Source organism: Gorilla gorilla, chromosome X (genome assembly GCF_029281585.2).
Source record: "Gorilla gorilla gorilla isolate KB3781 chromosome X, NHGRI_mGorGor1-v2.1_pri, whole genome shotgun sequence".
Lineage (NCBI taxonomy): Eukaryota > Metazoa > Chordata > Mammalia > Primates > Hominidae > Gorilla > Gorilla gorilla.
In genome coordinates this window covers 82,961,393-82,988,913 of record NC_073247.2, presented here as the reverse complement: position 1 = coordinate 82,988,913, position 27,521 = coordinate 82,961,393, and the positions used below count along the sequence as shown (strand labels likewise).

The 27,521-nt window shown below is 52.3% G+C and overlaps 1 protein-coding gene across 4 annotated transcripts; it reads right to left on the bottom strand.

The window, feature by feature from the left end:
• Nucleotides 1–407: 407 nt before the first annotated feature.
• Nucleotides 408–26,749, bottom strand: NLGN3 (neuroligin 3). 4 transcript variants are annotated; one of them, XM_055376154.2, is made up of 9 exons: nt 26,611–26,749; nt 23,939–24,016; nt 23,360–23,503; nt 22,661–22,720; nt 18,044–18,103; nt 16,216–16,365; nt 7,261–7,446; nt 3,788–4,577; nt 408–2,358 (listed from the first exon to the last, which is right to left on the bottom strand). In XM_055376154.2, exons 3-9 carry the CDS (start codon nt 23,463–23,465, stop codon nt 1,515–1,517), a joined length of 2,196 nt encoding a protein of 731 aa, XP_055232129.1. In that variant the 5' UTR covers nt 23,466–23,503; nt 23,939–24,016; nt 26,611–26,749; the 3' UTR covers nt 408–1,514. The 4 variants fall into 4 exon arrangements, with proteins under 4 accessions (XP_055232129.1, XP_004064398.1, XP_004064396.1 ...); XM_004064350.5 differs by having other exon boundaries at nt 23,360–24,016; XM_004064348.5 differs by lacking the exon at nt 22,661–22,720 and having other exon boundaries at nt 23,360–24,016.
• Nucleotides 26,750–27,521: the final 772 nt, after the last annotated feature.

The window sequence follows — 27,521 nt, the reverse complement described above, 5'->3', positions numbered from 1 at the left end:
AGGTCAAACCTCCTCCCAGCCCCCAGTCCAAGGTGAGGGCAGGGTGGTTGCAGCAGAGGAGGAGGAGGAGAAGGAAGAGGAGGAGGAGGCCGCAGCGGTGGCAGAGGAGGAAGGAAGTATTTTTGCCATTTCATTAGGAGGCCTGAAGTGCTGAGAGGAGGCTTCAGCTGCAGGAACCCAGCGCACTGGGGGCAGGGGGATGGGAAGAGCAACCTGATTAAGATTGGAGAGGCCTTCATGCAGGGGCCCCCAACCCCCAACCCCCAACCCCGCACAGTGCAGCCCAGACTCGTATCAGCTTAAAGATACAGGAGGCAGGGAGAGGCTGCCTGATTGCCTGATTCCCAGCCGGCAGAGGCACCCTGTTCGGAGGTCTGTTGGGGCAAGGCCTGTGCAAGGGAGGCAGGTTGGGAGTGCTAACTGGATTTTTTATTTTTATATCAAGACACTGTGTTTAAAATTTTTACAAAGGACAAACTCCATGGGTTTCCGTTAGTGTTTTAAGAACTTTTCTTTAAAAAAAAAAAAAAAGCCAACAACAACAAAAAACACCGCCTTTTTGAAAGAGAAATGACAGACACAAAAGACTGTAAAGAAAATGGGGCGAATTTCTGATAGCATTTCCCCAAGGGCAGAGGCAAAACCCAGATCAGACCTGGGGGCCCAATAGTGATGTGGCTTCCATAGTACGTTGTTCACCAAATCTAAGGTCACCTGGTCTGGCCAGGCCAGTGCTGTTGGCCTTTGGGGAAGCAGGTCACCCTGCAGGCTCTGCAGCCCTCCACACGGACACAGAGAGAGTTGGAGATCTCTCCCCTACGGCCCTCCAGCTCCATCCAGTGCTAGCCCCTTTCTCCTTCCACCCCATGGTCTTGCTTAAATCTGTTTCCTTCCTGGGGGTCCTGTTCCTTGGTCTGATTGTGTGAGCACTGGGGGTCCTAGAGCCAGAGAGACCTTCGGGCCTGAAGCCCTCCCTTCCAGAGGCTCTTAGCACTCATGAGTTGGAAAAGCATTTGTTCCAAAATTAAAAAAGAAAAATCAACAAAACAAGACCCAGAAAAAAGACCAAGTCCTGGGGAGGAAGAGCTATCCTGCTCTTTAAAGCTCCCAAGTCTGGAGTTGGTCAGTGGTGCAGTTCCAAGAGAGGCCGAAGGCGAGCACCAAGGGGGTGTCCAGCTGTTGCTTTCAGGCCCCCCAGGAGTGTCTGTGGTCAGATTCAGGGAGCTGGCTTCAGCTGCTGTTTCATGGGTCCTCGGTTTACCGAGGACTCATCTGCGTCCCCATTTAAAGGGTTTGTTCAGGTTTACTTCCGTATTTGTGTTTTTGTACATGCGGGTGCATGTCCACACCTGTCTATGTTTGTGCAGGTGGATCTGCTGTAGGGTGTGGGTGCGTGCGTATACATATATGTGTGTGTGTGTGTGTCTGTGTGTGTGTGTGTGTGTGTGTGTGTGCATGTGTTCCTGGATCTGGGAGGGAGGGAGCCTGGAGATGGGCTGTGCTCTGAGTTGGAGCTATACCCGGGTAGTGGAGTGTGAGTGGGGCAGCCCGGTACTGTTGAACCCTGCGGCAAAGGTGTTATAGGGGTGCAATGTCTGCAGCCCTACCAGGGAGTTGGGGATCATAGTGATGGTGTTGGGGGTCATGAGTGGGATGTCATCCGGGGAGCGCCGCAGGGTCAGGGTGTAGTCAGGCAATGCAGTGAGGCGCAGCGTGTCATGGGGGGGACCGGCCTCACACTCGTGGTGGGTGGGGCCCAGTTGTAACGCTGCCAGCTCCTCCTCTGGAGCAGCTCCCAATTCCGGGGCCCCAGCTCCCCGCTGAGGGCTAGGCTGCCGCAGGGGCTCCTGGCGCCGTTTGTCCTTACGGTAGTAGAGGGCAGCGAAGGCCAGAACGTTAAGGAACAGGAGGGAGGCCCCCACGGCGATGGTGACACTTAATTCAGTGGAGTAGTCACGAGGGTTCTCCACCAGGAGTGGCCCTGCATCCTGGTCCCCGTTCCAGGACCCCTGGGCATTCTCGTTGCTGTAGGCAGGTGAGATGGCTGGCCGCTTGGTGCTCCAGGTCTTGCCATTGGGCCTGCGGGTGATGTGGGAGCTGTGGGTGGTATCCGGAGGCGGCACTTTGGTGGTGGTGGACGTATAGTGGAACATGTCATGCAGGTTGTATAGGTGGGGCACCAGATGTTTCCAAAAGGCCACCTTAGTGGCCCGGTAATGATCTCGGACCCTTGGTTTCAGCCCGATGTGAAGGTAGAGCTGGTCTCGGGGATTGTATTTGGACCAGGCCACTTCCTCAAAGCGGTTGGCCTTGGTGTGAATGAACTTGGTGTCCTGGGGGACCGGCTTGTTGGGATCCCTGAAATACCATATGGAAATCTGGGGTCACCACTCTATCTGGATGAGGAAAAGGCCCAGCATTTTTCCTCTGACAGCCAAACCTCTTTCCCAGTTTAGAACTTCCCACCATTTCCATCTTTTTCAGGGTCCCCTGCTCTGTCCACACCTGCTTCTTCCCCAGGGCTTGAACTCCTATATCCTCCTTCCCGGCGCTCATCCTTTAAGATTAAGGCTATAGATGCTTTTTCTTTGCACATGCTACTGAGCATTTATCAATCTTTTCAGTTGCCCAATTTTGCCAGGAGCCCCCTAATAAAGGCTCTTTCTTTTATTAAGCAAGCAGAAGTTGCTGAACCCGAAGTCTCTTTTTTTCTTTCTTTCTTTTCTTTTCTTTCTTTCTTTCTTTTTTCTTTTTCTCTTTCTTTTTCTTTCTCTCTCTTTCTTTCTTTCTTCCCTTTTTCTTTCTCTCTCTCTCTCTTTCTTTCTTTTTTTTTCTTTTTTTTTTTTTTGAGACAGAGTCTCACTCTGTCGCCCAGGCTGGAGTGCGGTGGGGCAACCTCGGCTCACTGCAACCACTGCCTCCTGGGTTCAAGCAATTCTCCTGCCTAGGTAGCCGGGACTACAGGCACCCGCCACCACGCCTGGCAAATTTTTTGTATTATAGTAGAGACGGTGTTTCACCATGTTGGCCAGGCTGGTTTCGAACTCCTGAGCTCAGGCAATCCGCCTGCCTTGGCCTCCCAAAGTGCTGGGATTACAGGCATGAGCCTCCGTGCCTGGCCCTGAAGGCTCTTTCTGAAGTACTGCATTCCTATTTCACATAGCCTGTGACCAGCTAACCTTGAATCCCATAGTGTGTGTGTGTATGTGTGTGTGTGTGTGTGTGTGTGTGTGTGTGTGTGTGTTTAAGATAAGGTCTCGCTCTCTCACCCAGGCTAGAGTACAGTGGCGTGATCACAGCTCAGTGTAGCCTCACCCTCCGGGGCTCAAGCGATCCTCCCACCTCAGCCTCCCAAATACCTGAGACTACAGGCATGCACTACCATGCCTGGCTAATGCTTTTTCTTTTAGAGACAGGGTCTTTCTGTGTTGCCGTGGCTGGTCTTGAACTCCTGGGCTCAAGTGATCTGCCTGCCTTCGCCTCCCAAAGTGCTGGGATTACAGCCGTGAGCCACTGGGCCTGGCTAAATCCCATAGTTCTTCCAGTAACTCTCATTCCTTCCTAGTCCCGATGCTAACTGAGTTCTGAGCCTCAACAACATTTTTGAAGGAGGGAAAAATGGCATGAAAGACTCAGGAAGGGGAGATAGGAAGATGAGTGAAGGGGTACCAAGCAAGATTTTGGGAATATCTTAGGAAGGGATATGATGGAAGAGGTTTAGCTAGAGGAGCAGAGGGGAGGGCATGCTGGGGTCTCAAAGAGGAAAAAAACCCTATTTTCTCCTTACCCAGTCTTGGCAAAGTTGGTCCAATAGGTCATGACGACAGCACTGAGCATAACATCATTCTTGGAGAAGTTGCAGGGGAAAAGGTCAGTGGGGCCTACCATAGGAACCCCAAAAACATAGGGTACTTCATCCCCATGAGCTGCATCTGACCAAGCAGGCTTCATGAGGCTCTGGCAGTGATGATAGAAGGCGTAGAAGTAGGTAGGTGAGCCGTAGCGGGCATGCAGATCGGCTGTCACCACTGAGGGCTCCACCCACTGGTGGTCAGTGAAGAGTGCCACCAGTGTTTTACGGCGGGTCTCAGGGTTGTCACGGTCTGCCCAGTCTGTATACATGAACTTGATGGTCTCTCGCAGGGTGTCCTTACCCTCAGGATAGCCATACAGATTGTCCACAAAATTGGAGACGGAATAGTCAAAGTCAGTGCCAGAGACACCATCCTCAGGGTCCACCACCCCTTCCACAAACTTGAGACCCTCGCCCTGGTTGACACCTAGCATGATGTCATAGTTGAGGAACTCGCCCTGCTCCATGAGGATCTCAGGGTCATCAGGAATGACATCACCATCAATCACAGGGCCAAAGGCCACGTGGTAGCGGGCTGGCTGGATGTCCTGCTCTACCAGCTCCTTGGCACTCTTTTGCCGAAGACAGTCCACCATATCCACGGTGTCCAGCACATTACAGCCCACTTTGTCTGCCAGCAGGCTGGTGTACTTCACTGGTTGGTAGTTCACAGCCCAGCTGGACAGAGCAGAGCCACTTTGGATGATGGCTCTCTGGAAAAGTCCTACAGAAGACAGGTAGCACCAGGTCAGATCTGTCGTGTCACACATAGCCATAAATCCCTTCATTCCTTTGTCACTGAGGCTGCCCTATGGTTTAAATGGGCTAGGAAGGGGGAACAACTCTTTTGGCAGGGGATGATGTAGGGCCAAAAGAGGGGTTGCTGAACCCCTTCCTTGACAGCTTCCACCATCCCTTCCCTGTCCTGGTGCGATGGCTGGTAACTTAGGGGTTAAGGCAATGTCAGGAAGAATTAACCCCTTGAATCCCAGACATCAGCCCCCTTATGCCGCCTCTCTTTATCTCTCCTTGTCTTCCCCTCTTGCTTCCTGCCCAGCTGGGCCCAGCTCCGTGCCAGCGCACCACCAGGGAGCTGGCACTTGCACCACAAAGGAGTCTTTTTCATGAGAGATGAGAAATGCAGGCAGGCAAGAGCCCCACATTCTGAGGGCTTGGGGAAGGAGCCCAAGGGCAAAGGCCTTGGGGTCTGAAAGTCTCCAGGGAACCTGTGCTCCCCGTCTGTGGTCTCCACTGAGACTTTGTTTTTTTTTTTTTTTGGAGATGGAGTTTTGCTCTTGTTGCCCAGGCTGGAGTGCAATGGTGGGATCTCGGCTCACTGCAACCTCTGCCTCCCAGGTTCAAGCGTTTCTCTTGCCTCAGCCTCCCGAGTAGCTGGGATTACAGGCACCCGCCACCACGCCCGGCTAATTTTGTATTTTTAGTAGAGACGGGGTTTCACCGTGTTGGTCAGGCTGGTCTTGAACTTCCGACTTCAGGTGATCCACCCGCCTTGGCCTCCCAAAGTACTGGGGTTACAGGCGTGAGCCACCGTGCCTGGCAGAGACTTTCCTTTTATCTGAAGCTACCGATACTTCAAATTCAGATTTTCCCCTAGCAGAGAGGGAGCCAGTCCCCCAAACTCAAAAAGAAGATAATTTTCCCCTCTAGAAAAAAAAAAAAAAGGATATCATTCTCTCCCTGGCCCCAACATTCCCAAGGGAGAATTTGTCCCTCAGGCACATAATTCCATTCCTTTAAGAGAAAGCCAGTTTGCATGAGTGGAAAGAGAGGGAAAGAAATGATAGATTACTACTTAAAAGACAGCCTCATTTTCCCAAAGATTATTCTCCATGCATCAATTACAGAAAAACAGAGAGAAAAGATCTTTAAAGAAGTCAAACCTCGGCCAGGCACAGTGGCGCATGCCTGTAATCCCAGCACTTTGGGAGGCCGAGGTAGGCAGATCGCTTGAGCTCAGGAGTTTGAGACCAGCCTGGGCAACATGGCGAAAACCTGTCTCTACAAAAAAAATTTATCCCCAAAATTAGCCGGGCATGGTAGCATGCACCTGTAGTCCCCAGCTACTCTCGGGGCTGAGGCAGGAGGATCACTTGAGCCTGGGAGGAACAGGTTGCAGTGAGCTGTGATCACACCACTGCACTGGGGGACAGAGCCTGGGGGACAGAGCGAGATCTTGTCTCAAAGAAAAAAAAAAGTCAAACCTCCAGAGACACAGGCCCCCTATGAGACAAAGCATAGCACCACTCCAGGAAAGGCTTTCTTCTCCTAGGGGAGGAGTCCCCAGTCAGAGGAGGCACAGAACGTCTTTTCAGGCCAAGGCACCCTTGCGGCCCGTCATTTCGCCCTCCTTTGGGGAAAAAGGGAAGATTCCTGTTCCCACTATGGTCACCTAGGAACACAGTCTCTCTCTTTAGAGATGCAGATCCCACCTAAGTCTTCCCTCACCAGGGTAGTCCCTGGAGGGGCAAAGACAGAATTTCTAGGTCAAAGAAGGTGGTTCTTCTCTCTCAGAGAGACAGAACTTCTTCAAGAGATGGAAAGTCTTCCTGTGAGAATGTCCCTAACTCAGGGGGTTAGTGTTCAATTAAAAAAGAAAAAAAGCATCCTCGCTCACAGATTTCCTTACTTCAGAAAAGGGCACCTATTTCAGGAAGATCTTTTCTTCATGAGAAGCTCAGCTTTGCCTCTCAGAGATAGAATGTTCCCAGTAGTCCAGAGGTGGAGAAAACATTTCCTGCCGAGCAAAAAGGACCTATTCTGCTCTCTTGGAGGGGTCACTGGCAAAGGGACCCACCACAAGGAGAGAGGCCAAAAATGAGAATCTCCCCGGCAGCTTGCACAGTCGGGGAGAGGTCTGGAGTCTGATAACAGACCATCGTCCTATGGAAGAAGCCCACCTCGCAGGTTAGTGACTTTCATTTCAGACCCACTTCCCCCTCTAGGATGTTTCCCCTCTTGTACAGACTTGTTCTTCAGAGAGAAAGGCAGAGAATGGATGTTTCTTAGACCTAGAAACCAATTTCCACCCTATATCTCTACTGTGAAGTAACATGTCCTTCCCATACTGAAAGATCCTCCCCAACCCCTGTCAAACTATTGTCCTCTGAGGGGACAATTGTTCTATTCCCACTCCCCCAAATAAGACTCCCACATCAGAAGGAGAATCTTGCTTTCCCGGGACATAAATGGGATTCTCTTCCTTCCCTCTCCAGCTTTGGGAGAAGTACTTCTCCCAGAGAAACATTTCTCTTCCACTTCTTGCCAAAGGGATACCAAGCTGGTAGAAGAGAGCTGGCCGATTCCCTTGGATGCCCTGGGGCATGGATGGGGCATGCTGGGACAGCCAGCACTTGGCTAGTTCATATTTTGCCCCACGAGTTACTCACCCTCTGAGTGATGTGACAACGTGAGGAGGCTGACGCAGGATGCACCAATGCCCGAGCCAAAGACAGTGATCCGGCGGGGGTCTCCCCCGAAGAAGGCAATATTCTCGCTCACCCAGCGGAGGGCCTGGATCTGGTCAAGGAGCCCATAGTTGCCCTTGGCAGCCTGATCTCCAGTACTCAGGAAACCTGGATTCAACAAAGGGCATGAAGACAATGAAGGCAGAGGGATGGAGGATTTGGGTGATGACGGCAGGCAGGGTCAACAGGGGAGGTGGGAATAGAGAATGAGCACGCAGTGTAGTTCTTCCCACATAATTAACTTAAACCAGTGCTCCTTTCTGCAATGTCCAGCATCGTCAACAGAGGAGGGGTCAGCTCCCTGCCTCCCACCTGTTATCCAGCTTGGAAGGAGGGGTCTGCAGACCATTTGAAGTGCATGCCTCCAGGTGGGAGACAAACTGCAGAAACTGCAAATGTCCAGAACTCAGCATTCTCTGCCCTGATGTACTATTGGGGACCTTACCCTAACATCTGGCAAGATAGAATGGAAACCCTGGAGTCAGACGGTCCTTGATTTGAATCCTGGCTCTATCACATCTTAGTCATGTAGCCTTGGGCACTTAATTTAAAATCTCTGGGCCATAGTGTCCTCTTCTGTAAAATGGGGATAAAAATACCTCACAGGGTTGTAACAAGGATAAAATGAACATAAGCATCTATAACATGCTGGGCACATTGCAGCTCTATAGTTACTTCTCTTTCCCCTTTCTTCTCTCTCCAAAGGAAGTGTAGATGATCCCAAGAGGCAACAATCCCTAAGCTCTCCTTGCCCTTCCTGTTCAAATCAGTCCCTCTCCACTTCCTTCCGGGGCCTCGATGGCCCCTTTCCCCTCATTTTCAGGGCAGGTCCTCATTTCCCTCCCTTGGAGGCCTAAGGAATCAGAAACTCTGGGGGTGGGGCCCAGCAATCTGTGTTTTTAACAAGCTCTCCAGGTGATGCTGATACCTGCCAAAGTTGAGAAACCACTGGGTCAGACCATCTTTTTCATCTGGTGGAGAAATGGGGAAGTAGCGCAGTGCGTTACCACAGAAACAGGTCTTCCCGCCCCCCCACTGGAATTTGCTGCTGAGGAGACATGTCACCATGGAGACTACCTTCCCACCCACCTGCTGGGATTTGCTGCTGTGGAGACTTGTTGCCATGGAGACTACCTTCCTGCCCACCTGCTGGCTATCCCACAGAGATGTCCTATATTCCCCCCTACTCTGCTTCCATTTTAGACTGAGCCTGCGGCCTTATTTCATCTCTCTTCCCTGAATCCTTGGGTCCCTTGGAAGGCTCTGTCTTCTCCTGCCCTAGGCTTTTGGAAGAAGTCTTTGGAGGTGGGTAATTGTGAAGCTCCTACACATTGGAAACCCACACTTGGATCAGTATTTTTTACTCCCCAGTTAAAAGCTCATTCGCAGCACCTGGAATCAACTTTGTGAGAGGCCATGTTGGAGAAGACTCCCAGAGCTCATGGGGAGTTCTCTGGCGTCCTTGCAGTCCATAGGCAGAGGCTGAATTCAAATAGACTCAAGCAGTCACAAGACCTCACCACTGTCTTTCTCAAGTCCTTCTGTACCTAGCTTCTGCAAAAGAGCTCATCTCATCCTCTTGAAGTGTGTTATTAATTTACCTCTGGTACAATTAAGTATGTAAAGTACTTAGTTATTTTTCCCGGGCCCTAGTCACAAGTCCTCTTTAGCCCCAGGTTCCAGAGGAGGAAATGAGAATGAATTAGAGAAAGCCTGCATGAGGATGAACGAAGGAACCCTTGCTCTTCCAGACAAGGAAATCAGCTTTTCCTTTGCGTGGCCCATTCAGAAATTGAAGCTGCTCCTTTGAGTCTTAAAAACTTGGCCGGGCATGGTGGCTCACATCTGTAATCCCAGCACTTTAGGAGGCTGAGGTGGGAGGATCACTTGAGGTCAGAAGTTTGAGACCAACCTGGCCAATGTAGCAAGACCCTGTCTCCTTTTGTTTTTAAAACAAAACAAATTAGCCAGTTGTGGTGGTGCATGCCTGTGGTCCCAGCCACTCAGGAGGCTGGGGCTGGAGGATCACTTGAGCCTAGGTGTGAAGGCTGCAGTGAGCTGTTATTACCCCACTGCACTCCAGCCTGGGGGACAGAACGAGACTCCATCTCTAAAAAAGCAACCAAAAAAAAAAATCCCTCAAAACCCCAACTCTGTTGACCATGATCCAACCCAGCTGCCCAAGCCTTGGGACCCTCTGGCAGAAATCACTGTCCTTCTTTTAGTCCTCCCTCCTCTCTCCTTCCCCTGTACTCTCTTTTCCTTTTCTTTCATTTAGGCAATAGTGGTCTTGGCTTCAGCCCTTGCCAAGGCATCATTTACTGAAATGTGTCAAACATGCCTGCCCTAATCAGCAGGCAAAGCCTGCATTTGGATGTAGTAGAGCAGATTTCTCCAATGTACCAATTTCCTGGGTTAGGAACAAAGGCCTGAAAGGGCTGGATGGAGGATTTATTTATTATTTATTTATTTATTTTTAGAAGGAGTTTCACTCTTGTCGCCCAGGCTGGAATGCAATGGCATGATCTCGGCTCGCTGCAACCTCCGCCTCCCAGGTTCAAGTGATTCTTCTGTCTCAGCCTTGCGAGTAGCTGGGATTACAGGTGCCTGCCACCATGCCTGGCTAATTTTTGTATTTTTAATAGAGATGGGGTTTTGCCATGTTGGCCAGGCTGGTCTTGAACTCCTGACCTCAGGTGATTGGATGGAGGATTTGACCATCACTCTCTGCTCCCTCAGATCCTATGAGCCTCTGGTTAAGGGGCCCTGAAGCATGTGGATGATGCCATGTCAATGATCCCTACTCCATGAAGAGTCCTGCTTGAAATGCTATCTCCAGGCCAGGCGTGGTGGCTCATGCCTGTAATCCCAGCACTTTGGGAGGCCAAGGCGGGCAGATCACCTGAGGTCGGGAGTTCGAGACCAGCCTGGCCAACATGGAGAAACCCCATCTCTACTAAAAATACAAAATTAGCCGGGCTTGGTGGCATGTGACTGTAATCCCAGCTACTAGGGAGGCTGAGGCAGGAGAATCACTTGAACCTGGGAGGCGGAGGTTGCGGTGAGCCGAGATAGTGCCATTGCACTCCAGCCTGGGCAACAAGAGTGAAACTCCATCTCAAAAAAAAAAAAAAAAAAAAAGAAAAGAAAAGAAGAAAGAAATGCTATCTCCAACAGGCTCAGGAAGATGACAGCAAACCTGACCAACCACAAGCACACAATATCTGGCATTCTGGGAGAGGTCACTCACTGCTAGTTCCCCAGTAACTCAGCCATCCACAGAAACCATGTGAGAATGAAGGCTGAAATACTAAACTCCATAAACTGTCAGAATAAATCGGAGCCAGTCTCCCTGGGCCCAAGTTTATACTGCAGTTCATGGTAAACTGCTCGTCAACAGAAGATGGGGAATCTGGCAGATTGTAACAAAACCAGATATTTGTGTCACTCAAGGCTTGATGTTTACTGGGTTTTCGGTTTGCCTGGAGGGTACCTGAGCAAGCATGTAGGATTCAATTCTGGAACCTGGAGTAAAACTTGGCAAGTGCCTGCTTCCTCAGCCTCAGGGATTTCCACATCCTATATCCTGCTGGAGTCTCTTTCTTTGTTGGCTTCAAGCCCAGTGGGGCCTTCTCAAATAATAGCTACCCCTCTGCCTTGGAGAGGATCCATGGATTAACCTGTGACATTCTCAACATTCATGAATCACCCAAGATATCTAGAAAAGCACCTTAGAGGCCGGGTGTGATGGCTCATGCCTGTAATCCCAGCACTTTGGGAGGCCGAGGCAGGTGGATCACCTGAGGTCAGGAGTTCAAGACCAGCCTGGCCAACATGGTGAAACCCCGTCTCTACTAAAAATACAAAAATATGCCGGGTGTGGTGGCGGGCGCCTGTAATCCCAGCTACTTGGGAGGCTGAGGCAGGAGAATTGCTTTAACCGGGGAGGTGGAGGTTGTAGTGAGCCAAGATTATGCCATTGCACTCCAGCCTGAGCGACAGAGCGAGACTCTGTCTCAAAAAGAAAAAAAAAAAAAAAGAAAGAAAGAAAAAAGAAGAAAAAAGATAAGCACCTTAGAGTGAACCGCCTGATGGGTTCAGTGCTCAGGAAAGCTGATGGGAAGGAGAGTGAATGAATGCCTGTGACTGGGGTCCAAAACAAACCACCTGTTCTGGGATGCTTTGGGCAACAAAACAACAAAGGCCCCACTACACAGGAAAATTCCCCGCTGGGCGCAGTGGCTCACACCTGTAATCCCAGCACTTTGGAAGGCTGAGGCGGGCGGATCACCTGAGGTCAGGAGTTCGAGACCAGCCTGGCCAACATGGCGAAACCCCCGTCTCTACTAAAAAAAAAAAAATAGCTGGGCGTGGTGGTGCGCGCCTGTAATCCCAGATACTCCGGAGGCTGAGGCACGAGAATCGCTTGAACCCGGCGGCAGAGGTTGGCAGTGAGCTGAGATTGTGCCACTGCACTCCAGCCTGGGTGACAGAGCAAGACTCTGTCTCAATAAAAAAAAAAAAAAAAGAAAAGAAAATTCCCAAGCATCAGGGACAAACCCATGTTCTACATCTGGTGTCAAGAGACAAAAACATCTTATATGTACCCGGCATCCAATACGGGCTTATTGATTATATTTGTGTTCCAGAACAGGAACTGAAGGGTGTGCAGGAAGTGGTGAGGAACTTCTGAGCAAATCTCAGTGTAGGACTCCTTCTGAGTTTTCGGTAATATTTGATCATCAACTGCTTAAGCCCAAAGAAGAATGTTCCTGCCCCCTAGATGTGCTGTTCTGGTTATCCAAATGACAGGGGGCTGTCAAGTGCGAGTTCTTAACCTGACTTTCATGGATGAACTTAAGGGGGATCTGTAAAATTGTTTTTTCTTTCTTTCTTTTCTTTTCTTTTTCTTTTTCCTTTTCTTTTTTTTTTGAGATGGAGTCTCACTCTGTTGCCCAGGCTAGAGTGCAGTGGCACAATCTTGGCTCATTGCAACTTCCGCCTCCCAGGTTCAAGCAATTCTCCTGCCTCAGCCTCTTGAGTAGCTGGGACTACGGGCGCATGCCACCATGCCCAGCTCACTTTTGTATTTTTAGTAGAGACAGGGTTTAGTTGGCCAGGCTGGTCTTGAACTCCTGACCTCAGGTGATCCACCCACCTCATCCTTCCAAAGTGTTGGGATTACAGGCGTGAGCCACCACACCCGGCCCTGTAAAATTAAGTGTGTGTGTGTGCACATGCGTGTGTGTGCACACACGCATGTGTGCATTGTTCCAGGGGAGAGTCCATAGCTTTCATCAGAATCTCAAAAGGGTCCAAGATGCCCCAAAAGGTTAAGAACTTCTGATGTAGACGCTTAAGGATTAGAGCAGCTGAAGGACTGTGAAGTAATCAGCAAATCAGGATATCATACGGAATGCTCACCAGCGACAGCCTTCTGTGCGGCCCACAGTTCCCAACTGACACTGTGGAGACTTCACATCCTACGTGAAATGCCGAGTCTCTCCCCAGATCCTAAGTCTCTCCTTCTGTCTCCTCTCTGCTTCCTCTCCCTGACTCTATTGTCCTCTCCTTTTCTTCTCTTCCTTGCTTTCTCCTCTTTCTCTCCCTCTTTTCCATGCTCTCTTTCTTCATTCCTAGCTGCTCTGAAGCATATTTTTAGTATTCTTTGTATTTTCCAATAAACCTTATAGAATGGAGCATTGTGTTTATATTTTTTTAAGCAGCTGAGCTGAGTGTTTTCTGTCACTCTAAGAAAAGAAAGTAGCAAAATTACTTTTGGCTTTGAACTACTGTGTACATGTGTCTGTATATCTGTTTGTGATTACATTTGCGCGTTCATTCCTCTCTAGAAACTGCAGCCCAGCCGGGCGCGGTGGCTCACGCCTGTAATCCCAGCACTTTGGGAGGCCAAGGCAAGTGGATCACTTGAGATCAGGAGTTCCAGACCAGCCTAGCCAACATAGTGAGACCTTGTCTCTACTAAAAATACAAAAATTAGCTGGGTGTGGTGGTGCACACCTGTAATCCATAATCCCAGCTGCTCAGGAGGCTGAGGTGGGAGGATCACTTGAGCCTGGGAGGTCGAGGTTGCAATGAGCCATGATTGCACCACTGCACTCCAGCCTGGATGACAGAGTGAGACTCTGTCTCAATAATTAATTAATTAATTAATTAATTAATTAAAAAAGAAAGTGTGCAGCCCTAGTGTGTGGGTTTCCAGCCACCTTCATGGTACCATGAGATTCAACAGGACAGAACAGCTTACAAGAGCCTCACCATGGTGTCTGAGGTGATGCAGAAAGACAGAGGGGCAGGGGCAGAACCATGACATCCCAACATCTCAAGCCTACCAGACCGTGGGGAGGCCAGCGTGAATGGCCTGCATGCTCCATATTCAGTCTCCTGGGCGCCAATGAAGGGGACACCGACTTTGCTTTTTTAAAGGAGCATCATTTCTGCAGTTTGAACCCCAAAAGAGTATCTTCCTATCTCACATAGTATTAATTGTAAACCAAGAGAAGATTGCCGTTCTGCGCATACAACTGCACCCAGAAGTGAAATGCAGCCCCGGAGCCTCTGAGATTGGAACTGACAAAGCAATATAGTCAAGAGAAAATTAAGGGCCAGGCGTGGTGGCTCATGCCTGTAATCCCAGCACTTTGGGAGGCTGAGGCAGGCAGATCACCTAAGGTCAGGAGTTCGAGACCAGCCTGGCCAAATGGTGAAACCCTGTCTCTACTAAAAATACAAAATACAAAAAATACAAAAATTATCCTGGCATGGTAGCGGGTGCCTATAATCCCAGCTACTCAAGTGAGGCAGGAGAATCACTTGAACCTGAGAGGCGGAGGTTGCAGTGAGCCAAGATGGTGCCATTGCACTCCAGCCTGGGCGACAGAGTGAGACTCTGCCTCAAAAACAAAATAAAAATAATAAATAAATAAATAAATAAGCAAATTAAAATAAGGCCCTTGAGGTGGGAGGATGATCACTTGAGCTCAGGAGTTCAAAACTGGCCTGGGCAAGAGTGAGACCCTGTCTCAAAAATTAAATAAAAATAAAATAAAATATGGTCGTGTCCCCTAGTTAGCCATGGAATAAGCCATGCCTAACTGCTGGTTTAGCACCCATATGCCTACAGACCTGACCAAGAGCCTACACTCCCGCTGAAACTCTTCCTCCAGGAAGAAGTTGGCTTCTTCATGCCACTACAGGGATGCAGGGCTTGGGGGAGCATGAGCAGGGCCCTGTGTGCTTAGTCACCCTCTCTGAGGCACTCGTTTACCTCAAGACCTTGGCCATAGATAGGCATGGGTGGTCACCAAGGAAGGTACAGGGTTCAAGGGCAGCCTAAATGACTGACACAAGCTTGTGCACAGCAGAGAATGCGGGGGTGGGGAGGTGTATGGGTGCATATGAGGAGGCATTTGGGCAATGAGTGCATATGCATGGGAGTATGTGTGTGATGGGTGGGAGTGTGCAGGGGACATGCTTAGAGTACAAAGAGTGTGTACGTGTGCATATACGGGGTAAGGAAGTGTGGGGAGACTTGGGGGATGCGGTTGGGCCTGGGTAGAGGTGTGTGTGCATGTATGGATACAGGTGCAGCCCCATGTACACGGATGTGTATATATTTGTGGGGTGGGATGAGGGGAGAAGTGCATGGGTGTGTGCTGGGTGTACATATACAGGCTGTGTATGGAAGAGTGTGCGCATGTATACGCGTGCATGCATATGTGGATGTGTGTGTGGGGGAATGTATGTGTAGGGGAATGACATAAGGGCAGTGTGTGGGATGTACGTAGATGTGGATATGGTGTGTGTGTAGTATCTGTGTATGTGTGGGGTGGGACAGTGTGGACAAACAGGTAAGAGTGTATGTGTGTAGGGAAGGGGAATATTTGTTTGTGTTTCTGAGGAGATAGGGACAGGTGTGTGTGGTAGTAGGTGGATGTGTAAAGTGGATGTGGAAGTAGGGTGTGCAGGGGGATACGGGCGTGTGTAGGTATTTGTGGGGGGTGGGTGGAAGGAATATCTATGTACATTTAAGGTGTATATGTGTGGAGTTTGGGTGTGGACATGGATGTGCAGGGTGTAGGTTTTTGTGTGGGCTGTAAATATGGGGGTAAAGTGTGAGTGTGGGTGTGTATGCGTCGTGGGTCAGTGTAGACGTGGCTACAAAGACATGGGGATAAGTATATGAGCATGTGTGTGTGTATATGCGGAGGGTGAGAGCCATCTGCGGGGTGCAGACGTGGAGTACACAGACCGTGTGGGTATGTGGATATGTGTTCTGGAGAGACCATGTGAATGGAGTTACCTGGAGTGCTAGGAGAATGTGTTTATGTGTGAGGGGCCTGGAGATGTGAATGTGGGGCTAGGTGTGTGTACTTTATGGGGGTGAGTGAGAAATCACCGTCTTCCTGCAGGTGCATGGTGGGGTGGATGTGTAAACACATGAAGGTAAATAGGTGTGTGGCCATGGAGTGGACTGGAAGGAATATCTGTGCATGTGTGGGGTGTTTAGAGATGTGGGGCGGGTGGGTAGAGGTGAAGACAGGACAGTGGAAAATTGAAGCATCCTACAGAACTCAGCCAAGTCAAAGTCTGGAAGCAGAGACCTGGCTTGGGACCTGAGAGAAGGTGTGAAGTTTGAATTGAATTTCTGGTGGCATCTAAACCTTCCAAGAAAGGGCCTGGGGATATGGGGAAGCCCCTAGCATTTGGGTAGGGGCCAGAGGATAACACCATTTTGACTGTGGTTATTAGCACCAGCTAGAAAAGCAAGGCTATCTGTTTTTAAATTCTCCAGCATTCTTTCCTCCCCCCTTGCGAAGCCAGTCTTCCTTCCAGGCACCAGGCGGGGAACCATACCTAGCACTCCAACCCGATAGTTGAGGGTGATGACGATGACATTGCCATAACTGGCGAGGACGCTGCCATCAATCATGTTGCCTGTCCCTTCCATGTAAGAGCCTCCGTGGATGTAGACCATGACGGGTTTAGCACCACTGTCCCGGATGTCTGCAAGGAGAAGGGGTGAGACACAGGCTGGGTGGGATGCCCTTGCTCCCCCACCCCTGCCAGCCCAGGGGGTGGGTGCGGGCAGCAAAGCTATCCCAGGTGCCAGGACACCACCGCCATCCCTGAGGGCAGGACTCATGGGGCTGCTCAACCTGGAGCTCAAGCATCAGCCCGAGACAGTGGGGCTTCAGTGATATTTTTAAAGGCTCTGGTTTCAAGTGCCTCCCAGCTGAAGGCAGCCAGGCATGTGATACAGCCAGGCCTCAGTGGGCCATGGCTGGGCCCTGGGGGTGGGGGGCAGCAGAAAGAGGAAGGGCTGGTCCTTTAGCCACATCAAGTGAGTCGCTGCCCTGGGCACCCAGGAGTCCTGGGACCTGACATGGCTTTAGAGAGCAGGAGCTGGGGAGCCCTGAAACCCCCAAGACTAGACCAGTTACATGGAGAAACGGCCATTGGCAGCAGCTGGCCCCCCAGTGCAGACAGAGACAAGAGGTGTGGGAATAAGGGGTGGCACAGGGAGAGAACAAGGAAGGATGTGGGGAAAGGGGAGTGAATGGCAGAGATAGGGTGGGGGGAACCTTGTTGACATGGTTTCTTAGCCATGTGCCCATTTCCCCATTCTCCCTGGGCAGACTTAACCAGAAGCATTGGGGATGGGGAAGAACTAAGAATGACAGAGCCTGCTCCCGGTCAGCACCAAGATGAAGATGGAGCCTCCCCAGAGGCCATTCAACAAGGGACCATCAAGCGGCTGCTCCCGAGCCCAGGCGGCACGGCATCAGGGCTGGGGCAGTCAAGAGAAGGCTCCAGGCCTGATCACCTCTGCCTGTAGCCTGTCAGTCCGTGAACTGGACCAATACTCTCTGCCATGCCAGCACAGCCCTACCCATCACCGCTGGGCCCCCCTGAGCTGCCTGGCCCCTTCGGGGCAGAGGGGCAGGGCCAGGGCATGGAGGAGGAAGGGAATGCTCTCTGCTGCGGAGCAAACAGAACTTGTTTCTCCAAGGAGGAAGGCTGGTCCGATCATTGCCCAAGGATCTTATGCCATCTATTGATGGCTGTGGTGTCCTGGCCTCAGCCTGGCATTTTAGCCCAGTCTTTCTGGCCTTGTCTTGTACCTACTGCAGCCCCTAGCCCCGAGACCATCTCTCTCTTTTCTAGAAGGCTGGGGAGGTTCTGGTGCTGCTTTTCCAGCCCCTTTGGTTGTCACTGCCTCACTTCCCAGTTCACCATTCTGCAGGGCCCCTCTCCCAGAAGCCAGGCTCCCTGTGAGACACAGGGGTCTCTTCACTGAAACACAGGTAATCTCCTTGCCGTTCCGTTGTCTTTGTCGACTCCCCGCCCTCAGTGGTCCTGCTTTCTCTCCACTCTCCCTGCTGCTCAGTAGGGGCAGGTGCCTCTGAACCACAGAAGATGGGGAAGGGGCGGGAGACCCAGGCAAGGAGGATGTCCTCCCCATGGCTCTGCTTGTGGTCCCCTGCTCCTGCCAGCCATGTCCATCACCCCGGAACTCCCAGTGGCCAACAGGGCCAAAGACAGATGAACAGCCCAACGGCCTTGTACAGGAACAGAAACACACCAACGGACAGACAGACAGACAGACGGGGCTTCTCCCCATCGAGAAGGGGAGGGGCTCTGTGCCATGCACCAGCCGCCGCGCCCTGCAGCCCCCAAATACCTTCATCTTCATCCCCGTCATTATCCGCTAAGTCCTCGCCCTGTTTCTTAGCGCCGGATCCTGGGGACCAGACACGGGGAGACACAACAGCACAGAACAGAGAACAAAACAGAGAGAGAATTCAAAAACAGCATGACTGCAGTGTGGCCCAGCAAGCCAGCTCCGGGCCTGGGCCCAGGACAGGCAGGAGGGATGGCAAGAACTGAGGGAATGGGTGGGCTGAGGCCCAGACCTTCATCAGGATGATGGTGTTGCAGGCCCCTGCTGTGCTGGCCTCTCTGCACCGCCTTGCCCCGCCTCCTTGTCCCCAACAGCCCATCTCAACCAACTACCTTTCCAGTGAGGAAGGAGGTAGCAGCAAGTGGGCCAGGGCACAGAGCCAGAGACCCTCTCAGGGGAAGGATTCATTCTGGGTGGAAGGGGCTGCTTGTGTGTACACAGGCAGGTCGAGCTGGAGAGCAGGGTCAGGTACCAAGGGTGAGGGGTGACACTGCCAGCAAGTGTGGAGGTTGTGGATACGAGGTACTTAGGGCAGAGACGTGTAGAGGGACCCCAGGCCTGAGCTCCTGGGGCCCAGTGGGCAGGCTCAAGCTGGGCCTCAGCTGACCCTGATTCCCACAGGAGAAAATGGGAGATGAAGCTTTCCCTCTGGTCTTCCTTGTTGGAGCCCCTGCTCTGGTTAATGGCAAATGGGGTTCCTGCCCACAGGAACCAGTGTTGAGAGCAGCAAGCATTGCTCTGAGATGTAGAGAGAGCCAGAGAGGGAGAGAGGGACAGAAGAAAGGGGAAGAGGAGAAAGGGATGGTGAGAGAGAGAGAAAAAAAATAGAAGAGAAACAAAGAGATAGGAATAATGGTCACAGCTCCAACCATGTACTGAATATTCACCATGTGCCAGACACTCTGCTTCTGCCATATTGTTTGATCCTTACACCCCAGTGAGATAGGTCCTATCCTTATTACTGTTTCACTGATGGGGAAACTGAGGTTCAGAGGGGTAAAGTGACTTGCTCAAGATCACACAGCTAGGAAGTGCTAGAGGTGCGATTCACACCCAGGTCTGCTTGACTCCAAAGCCCATGGTCTTTCCACTGCATCATGCCACCTTTCTGGGGTGGGGGAAAGGGGAAGGGAGGGAAGAAATAGATGAGAAAAGCAGTGGGGCATGTAGGGGAGGGGAGAGAAGGAGCAAGGAGGGGAAGAGAAAAAAGAAGAGACTAGAGGTGAGAAGGGAGACATTTAGGATCTGGGGCTAAGCTGGCACAGATTCTCCTTCCTGTTCTAAGGAGGCTAGAAGTGCATCCTGGCAATGGCTGTGGAGGGAGAGGACCGGCTGTCTGGATGCTGGTCAGTGTGTGGAAACAGAGGGGGCTGTGCTGCCAACCCAGGCATCTATGACATCAGATACCCTCAGCCTGGAGGGAGTAAAGAGCCCTCTTTCCCAGCCGGTCTGGACTCTGATGACTAGATTTCCTTACAGCCATTCATCAAAACAGGAACTGCCCTCATCCTACAAAATGGCTTTTCAACCAGGACAAGAGCACAGCTCTAGGGGAGAAATTGCCTCTGGCTCCCTGAACTTCCGGTGGCACCTACCGTCTTAACACATTAGCTCAACACCTGCCAGTGCCGTCCTCAGAAACCTTAATGGGACATGGGCATCATCCCTCACACTGCGGACAGCCTACCAAACGGGAAGGAATTGCTCATCCCCAGACACGAATTCCTTCCAACTTGATGGGGTGGGGTGCTGGGGAGATGGGGCAGGTCTTCCCCAGGAAACCCTTCATTTCCCATCATCCCTGACTTAGAAGATACGTCCCTTGTGAATCCCTCTGAAAGTGTCCCTGGGTTGCTGCATTGTCTCAGCCTCCTTCACACAGATGCCTCTGCTCCTTCAGCCTGGCACTTGCTGAGCAGCTCCTAGCTGCCATGCCTCTCACCCAGGCCAGCCTGACTGCCGACCACCATTCCCAGACCCTGCGCCGCTGAGGGATCCCAGCCAGGCTGGTCCCCAGACCTCTGCACACCACAACCCTAACGACCTCCGGGGATGGGTCTCCCTCAAGAGGCGGGATTTGTCACTCTTCCAAATGGCCACCAGGTCCTGGGTAGGGAACTAATTTGAACAGTGAAATGACCAAATGCCTTCCCTTGCACTGTCTGGAACCCACTTCCTGATTGGCCCATGGGACTTAGGGAAACCAGCTGAGTTTTTTTTTTTTCTTTTTTTACATGGAGTTTCACCCTTGTTGCCCAGGCTGGAGTGCAATGGCACCACCTTGGCTCACTGCAACCTCCACCTCCTGGATTCAAGCGATTCTCTTGCCCCAGCCTCCCAAGTAGCTGGGACTACAGGTGTGTGCCACCATGCACCTGTATTTTTAGTAGGGATGGGGTTTCACCATATTGGCCAGGCTGGTCTCGAATTCCTGAACTCAAGTGACCCACCCGTCTTGGTGTCCCAAAGTGCTGCAATTATAGGCATAAGCCACCGCGCCCGGCCAAACCAGCTGAGTTTTAATACAAGGCTAAGAGCTGATTAGGCCTTTAGTCATTTCTAAATCTTTCCTCTACCTCACATCCCTCCACATCCCAACAACACTTAGCACATGGCCTTGCCCACAGTCAACAATCACGATTGGTAAATGTGCATGTTTGAGCCGGGGCTTCCAGTCTGCTCTCTGGCCACACTCTCAGGGCTGGACTGGACAGCCCAAGGCTCTTACTGGGTGATCATTCTTCCTAAGAAATGGTTAATATGAATGCCATCTCTCCTTCAGGTTTTTTTCTTTTCTTTTCTTTTCTTTTTTTTTTTTTTTTGAGATGGAGTCTCGCTCTGTCGCCCAGGCTGGAGTGCAGTGGCACGATCTCGGCTGACTGCAAGCTCTGCCTCCTGGGTTCATGCCATTCTCCTGCCTCAACCTCCCGAGTAGCTGGAACTACAGGCGCCCGCCACCGCGCCCAGCTAATTTTTTGTATTTTTAGTAGAGACGGGGTTTTGCCGTATTAGCCAGGATGGTCTCGATCTCCTGACCTCGTGATCCACCTGCCTCGGCCTCCCAAAGTGCTGGGATTACAGGCGTGAGCCACCACGCCCGGCCTCTCCTGCAGGTTTAAGAGACCTTCTTCCTGAATTCATTTACAGGCTAATGGAATGCTAAGGCCAGAACTGTACCCTACCAACCTCAGATGTGGAAACAGAGGTTCTTGAAGGACAAGACTTGCCTAAGGTCTCACTGTGAGTTGGCAGCAGAGCTGGGACTCAGGCCTTGTGCTTCCCAGACCTGTACTCTTTCTGCAGCACCATGATGCTTCTGAATTACACAAAAAACATCAATTGCCTATGGTGTGTGAGGTCCTGGGTGGGGTATGGGGCTGTGGTGAAATACTATCCCTACAGCAGCGGGTCTCACTCCATGCTCGGGTGTGCATTAGAAGCGCTCAGGGCTCATGTTCAACATATAGATTCCCAGGCTCTGCCCTCAGAAATTCTTATTCAGTAAGGAGCACCCCATCCCAGAAATCCTGACAACCCCATTCTGAGAAACTCTGCCCTAGGACATCAAAGGAAAACAAACTCCCAGCTTGCCAGAAGGTTGTAGGGATCAAGCTGTGATTTTTCCACCTGTTCCTTAGGCTGTTACTGTTCCAATTCTCCCCAGCCCAGCCACATCTCACCATTTTTTTTGAGTTGGAGAGATGGGAATGAGCAGATGGGAGTTGCTTCTGTGTGCTACAGTGGAAAGAACACGCCCTGAGGGTCAAGAGACCCAGGTTTTGGTCCCAGCTCTGCCACAGACCAGCGACGGGGGCCTTGAGCAGCAGCAAGTCACTCCCCTGGGCCTGTTTCCTCATCTGTAAAACTGGGATACTGATTCCTGCCTTAGACGCTTCCAGAGATACAGGGAGGATTCTCTAAGGTAAATGCCAAGGCACTTTACAGAAAACATGAAGTGATATTCCAACAGGAAGAATTATTATACAGGGGGAGAAACTCCTCTCAGCATGAGGGTAAATTTAAAATTCAGGATCTTTTGCCTCCTTTAAAGTCCATAGTTCCCAGAGACCCCCAAGTTCTGCCACCAGAGCAGCCTGGGTCTATCAGCTACACTCTGGCCAGAGGTAGTGGGGTGGGAGACAGAGGTGTGTATGGCAGGAGTTACTAAACCTGTGTACACGTTTGGTCTAAGCTTCAGGGTGGGAAAATTGAGTCTAGACTTTCAATCCAGGAGAAAGAACACAGAAGGGATGGTCTTCTGGCTCCACCCACTAGGAAAAGGGTGGAGCCTTTGGCTCCATCTTGGCTTCCTAGAGTTTCTCCTGAGGTGTCACCGAGAGAGCCACTGGCTCTGCCTTTGGCACACACTTTAGGGTGGAATTTGGGGCTGGGAAGATTGGAAGAAATAGGGTTGCTGCTTCTGCTCTGAGCCTGCCTTAGGCCACCAAATCCTCCCTGCAAGGCAGCCAGGGCCCTCGGATGAGGTGGCGCTTATGCCTGCTTACTGCCCCCTGAGCCTGGGCTACTTGGAGGAAGGCTGGGTCCTGGGGACAAGGGCAGGTGGGCAGGCAGCCCTCCCTCTCTCTCTCTCTCCCTCCCCGCCGGCTCGCTACCTACCTCCTTTCCTACAAATTTTCTTGTTGGGCTTTCGGGCGCATTCCTTGGAAATCCGCTTTACTGTAAAATGAATAAAAAACTAAAAAATAACAGGAGGCCTCTGCCCAGGGGCATGCACCCCCCACCCCCCAGGCCCCAAGAGCTGAGCTGCTCTGCAGGCGGCACATGGCAGAGAGCCTGTCCCACCATCTCCTTGTTTCTGTCACTTACCTTAGTGTGACCCCCGCGGGAGGAGGCATCAGCTAGTGAAAGAGGAGGCACCTAAGCATCACCCACCAGGCTTGCCGCCCCGCCCCCCACACACCCAGTGCCCTTGGCCACACACACCTACCACCTTTCGAAGCAGGTGGAATGGCAACAGGGGGGCCTGGTGGAGCCAGCATCCTCCCGCGGGCAGCTGCCAGCCGTGACCCATACTCCCCCAGGGGACCCCCATCCGGCACTGGACCTAGACCCGTCAGAGCTCTCAGGCCGGGCCAGGCCCCTCCTGACAACAGTGTCACTCACACATGGGAGCTCGGACAATGCTGGGAGAGGGAAGAACAGGGAGGGGGGTGGGAGGCCAAGCAGAGTGATGGTTAGAAGCATTTTCACAGACAGACAGATGCATGCTGCAGGGCACACAACCACATGCAAGCCACAAACACAGCAGGGCAGGCGGGAGGCAGGGAGGGCACAGTGCCTGGCCGCAGCACTCACCATCCTCCGTCGGCACATAGACGTTCAGGTAGAGACAGTCTTCGTTGGGCTCCTGGATGTAAGTAGCGACGATATCCAAGTTGGCAGTGAACCAGACCGGCAGCATGACTTCGGGCACAGCTGTGTGGATGTTCTGGGGGCACACTGGGGGAAAGTGTGTGGCGTTCCGGATGCCCGACCAGGATGGGGGTGGTTCAGGGGGCAGGAAACGTTTCTCGCCGATCGGGGGAGCTGCGTAGGGCACCCCCAGGTATTGGTCCACAGGCCCCAGGATCTCACTGGGCAGTGGTACTCGGGCACCCCTTAGCTTCCCAAAGTGAGTGTTGACTGTGGGTGCTGGGGCCTGGGTACTGGCCCTCAGCGCCAAACTGAGGAACCACAGGGTGAGGCACAGGCTCCTGCCAACCGTGGGCTTGGGGCTCGGGGACAGCGAGGGCGGGCCAAGCCGCAGCCACATGTTCCGGGCAGGGGGACTGGCAGGAGAGGCAGACTCCAGGGTCACAGCATCAGCCCAATAGGCAGCCCCTTCATGGCCACACTGACTTGAACCTCAAAACTGAGCTCTCGAGGGACACCTACAGGTGCCCAGCAATGTAGAGAGCAGGTCGTCCAAGCACCACAGCTTCAGAAAGGGGACTCCCTCAGGGCCAGACAGGCCTGTGGAAAGAGGGAAGTATGCGTCATCCAAGATGGTCTGGGAGGGCAACAGAGTTGGTCTTTGGGGGCCCCGCTGGGCTTGGGCTATTCTCTTATAGGTAGGAGAGGTTTCACATGCCCAGGGGCCCAGGGACTCACAGATGATCCACTGCCAATCAGAACCATTCTATGTGCCTGGCCATGGCTGGAAAATCCAAGGGGTTTGACAGTGACAGTTGTTGCCACTGCAAGTTCCCGGTGCCCAACTTCAATTCCATAGCCAAAGGGGTTCATCAGGGTCGGCTGGAGCCAGAATAGCATGTGACAGCCAGGGGGTGGGGAGAAACAAAGATGGAGCTCAGGTCCCCGGGCATGCTGCTTGAACAGAGCTGTGTAGCCCTTGGGACCTGGTAAGCCCACACAGGGACCTCCACTTCAGGACAGGGTGGGATTGTCAACCTCACTCTGGGACACTAAGACACAAGAACAGAAAGCAGCAGAAAGCAGCAAATCGGCAGAGTCCCACAGAGAGACTCCCTCACCCTCAGGCAGGGCAGAGGGCGGGACAGCCATTCACCGGAGTCCTCCTCGGACCCTCCTGCGCCCCTCCTGTACATTTCTCCTCAGCCCTCACTGCTCCCAAATCCTTAAGCCTTGGTCCTTTCGGTTGGCTCTCTCTTAATTCACACCGAATTCCAGAAGTGAGGCAGAAAGAGTTCTGCCTAGCACCCTAGGCATTGTGGATGCTCTTCCGGTGTATTATAAAATAAACAACGGAGCATGGGGAACACATATTCAGAGACTCATAGAAATAAACTCACGAAGACTCAAAGACGGAATGAGAGAGACCAAGCCAGGATCACAGACACTGCGATATTCACTCACAGAGACATACATTCCAAACCCACAGAGATCCCCTCATATAGTCCCACATTCTGAGACAGAGCACCTCACACAGCCAGAGCCTCACAGAGTGATACATTCAGAGACACACATAGAGATTTACTGAAATATAATCACACATACCCGCATAGGTAAATATCCAGACACATGCAGCATAATGGTGACACATAGGTGGAGACAGAAACAGAAATAGCAACACACTCAGACACATAGGCCTTCTGACACAGTTACACAGTCAACACATAGACACAGGCACACACAGATACTCCCGCATGCTCCCGCACACACACGCACACACACGCACACTCACGCCACATGCACATTTAGTTTTCCTCCATTTCTCCCGCCTTCCCAGATTGCAGGCCTGCTCCTTTAAGAACTGGCTGAAGGGGTGGGGGAGGGAGATTGGGAACGCCCGGCAATCAGCCACCACGAGAGGGGAATGAGAATGTGTGTGTGTGTGTGTGTGTGTGTGTGTGTGTGTGTGTGTGTGTGTGTGTGTGTGTGTCTGTGTGTGTGTGTTTGTGAGAGAGAGAGAGAGAGAGAGAGAAGAAAAAGGAAGAGGAGGGAGGGCGGGTAAAGTGGCTAAAGGGGTGGGGGCTCAGAGGAAATGAGGAAATGGGGAGCAAAGTATGGGGGGTAAGATCCCAGACACTGCCCAGAATGCACCCGGGTGTGGGGAGGAGGGGAAGGGGAAGGAAGGGGTAGGAGTAGGGAGGTGGGGCAGGAGGGAGTGGGTGGGTGTGTGTATTGGGGGGGGGCATAGTCCGCAGCTGAGTTCACACAATCCCCCCATTCACCGTCTCCATGGCAACTCCAGGGCACAGACCGCTCATTCACACAGCTTCCCCACCAGCAACCCCCCCCACATTAACCCCCTCGGTGCTGCCCCCACCCCACAAATTCCATTAACCCTTTCGGGATGCCCCCCTCTCCAGTAACCCTTCGGCGCCAAATGCCAAATTCTCCTTTGAGTCAATTCCCTGCAGCCCCTCCCCCGTGAACACCTAGACAATCGGACCGACCCCCAAACGCCCTCTGTACCCTAGGACCCACTGTGAATCCCCAAGGCCAAGATCTCCATCCTGGTCCAACTTGCAATTTGGGAGAAGACAAGAGGAGGCAGCAATGCCGGGGATGAGAATGGCATCTCGGGGTACTTTTGGGGCTGCAGCGGTGCTGGGCGCGGGGCATTGTGCAGGAATGGACCAATATTGAGAACTGCAGTATTGGGGGCTACGAGGGCTTGGAATGGATTGGGGGATGGAGTTGCACTGGAATGGGGGAGGATAGGATAAAGGCCTCCATTGGGTGGGGGGGCTGCAGATAGTGGGGGAGGGAGCCTGGCTATGAGATGCTATGATGGAAGGGGGATGGGGCTGCACTGCAGGGGAGGGGGGACTGGCAATGTGCAATCCCGGGATGGGGCTGGGGGCCCTCAATAGGGGTATTTTGATGAGCATGCGGGATGGGCTGTGGAAATAGAGGGACCATGGGCGGGAGGATGTTAGGGATGCGGGATTTAGGGAGGAGGTAGAGGAGAGAACAGAAGCGGGGGAGGATCGGGGGTCAGGGGTGCCGATGGAGAACATGGGGTTGAGAGGGATGGGGGCCACTGGCTGGGGAGTGGAGGAGCCTGGGATTGGGAGGGGTTAGGATGGGGGCAAGGTATGGGCAGCTAGAGGATGAGAGACCGGGGCAGGCGGCCTCACCTGTTCCCCGGGCTGCTGCAAGCGACTGAACCGGGCCACGGACCACCCATATCGCCTCCAGGCCAAGGGCTCCGCACCCGAATCCCCGAGATCAGCTCTCCGGCAGCCTGGCTGCTGTGCCCGCGCACCGAGGGGGCGCGCTGCGCGTGCCCGGACACGGGGGGGCGCGGTCCCTGCCATTAACTCCTTTTGTGCCAGAGATGGCTCAAGTCCTGGGGCATGGCCCAGTTCCCCCCATGCTCAGGCACGTTCCGCTCCCTCTCTCTCACGCGGGCGCACACACACACCTCAGATTGCAAGCTATCAGACAGGTGATCTTCCAGGGCAGCTAGCCCAAACTTTACCTGCAAAGCTTGAGACCCTGTCCCAAAGGGAGAAACTGAGGCACTGACTGCAGGAACCCTCAGTCATACTACACAAAAACACACCTCCACCTCAATCAGCATCCCTTATTTCTCAGCGCCAGCACTACCCAAGCAGCAACCAGTGGGGCCACTCTGCTCTCATCCTGTCACTCTCCCAAAGGTCAATGCTGTTCCCTTCTGCTGCTTCTGCTGGGGCATGTCAGACTGTCAGCATGCCAGTTGTCTGACCATTTCAGTCTCTCCCCTCCAGGTTCAGTGTCTTTGTGTCTTGTGTTTTTGTATGTGGCGCACCTGCCATTTGTTTAGCAACCCCCAAGCCCCTCTGAATGTCCCTCATCCCAGCCAAGCCTGTACTCCTGTGGCTCCTCAGAATGTTTATGTCAGGATAGAATAAGTGAGAAGAAAGCTTCAGTCATGTTTGCCTTTACACTGTTGGGGAGTTCCATTCCTTGTGCACGCAACTCTTAAACTTGGTAAGTCCCATATAAGCAAGGGCTTCGTGGGCCTCAAAGAGGGCTATTTTATTTTTTATAACTTGGGTACTGA

Bases quoted from the DNA above. Each gene is read 5' to 3' on its own strand.
- NLGN3 (XM_004064350.5), bottom strand. From the start codon at position 23,816: ATGTGGCTGCGGCTTGGCCCGCCCTCGCTGTCCCCGAGCCCCAAGCCC. The intron at 18,104-22,660 runs GTAGGTAGCGAG...TCTGGTCCCCAG, and splicing joins GAAAATTTGTAGGAAAGGAG to GATCCGGCGCTAAGAAACAG. The intron at 16,366-18,043 runs GTATTTGGGGGC...TTCTCCTTGCAG, and splicing joins TGACGGGGATGAAGATGAAG to ACATCCGGGACAGTGGTGCT.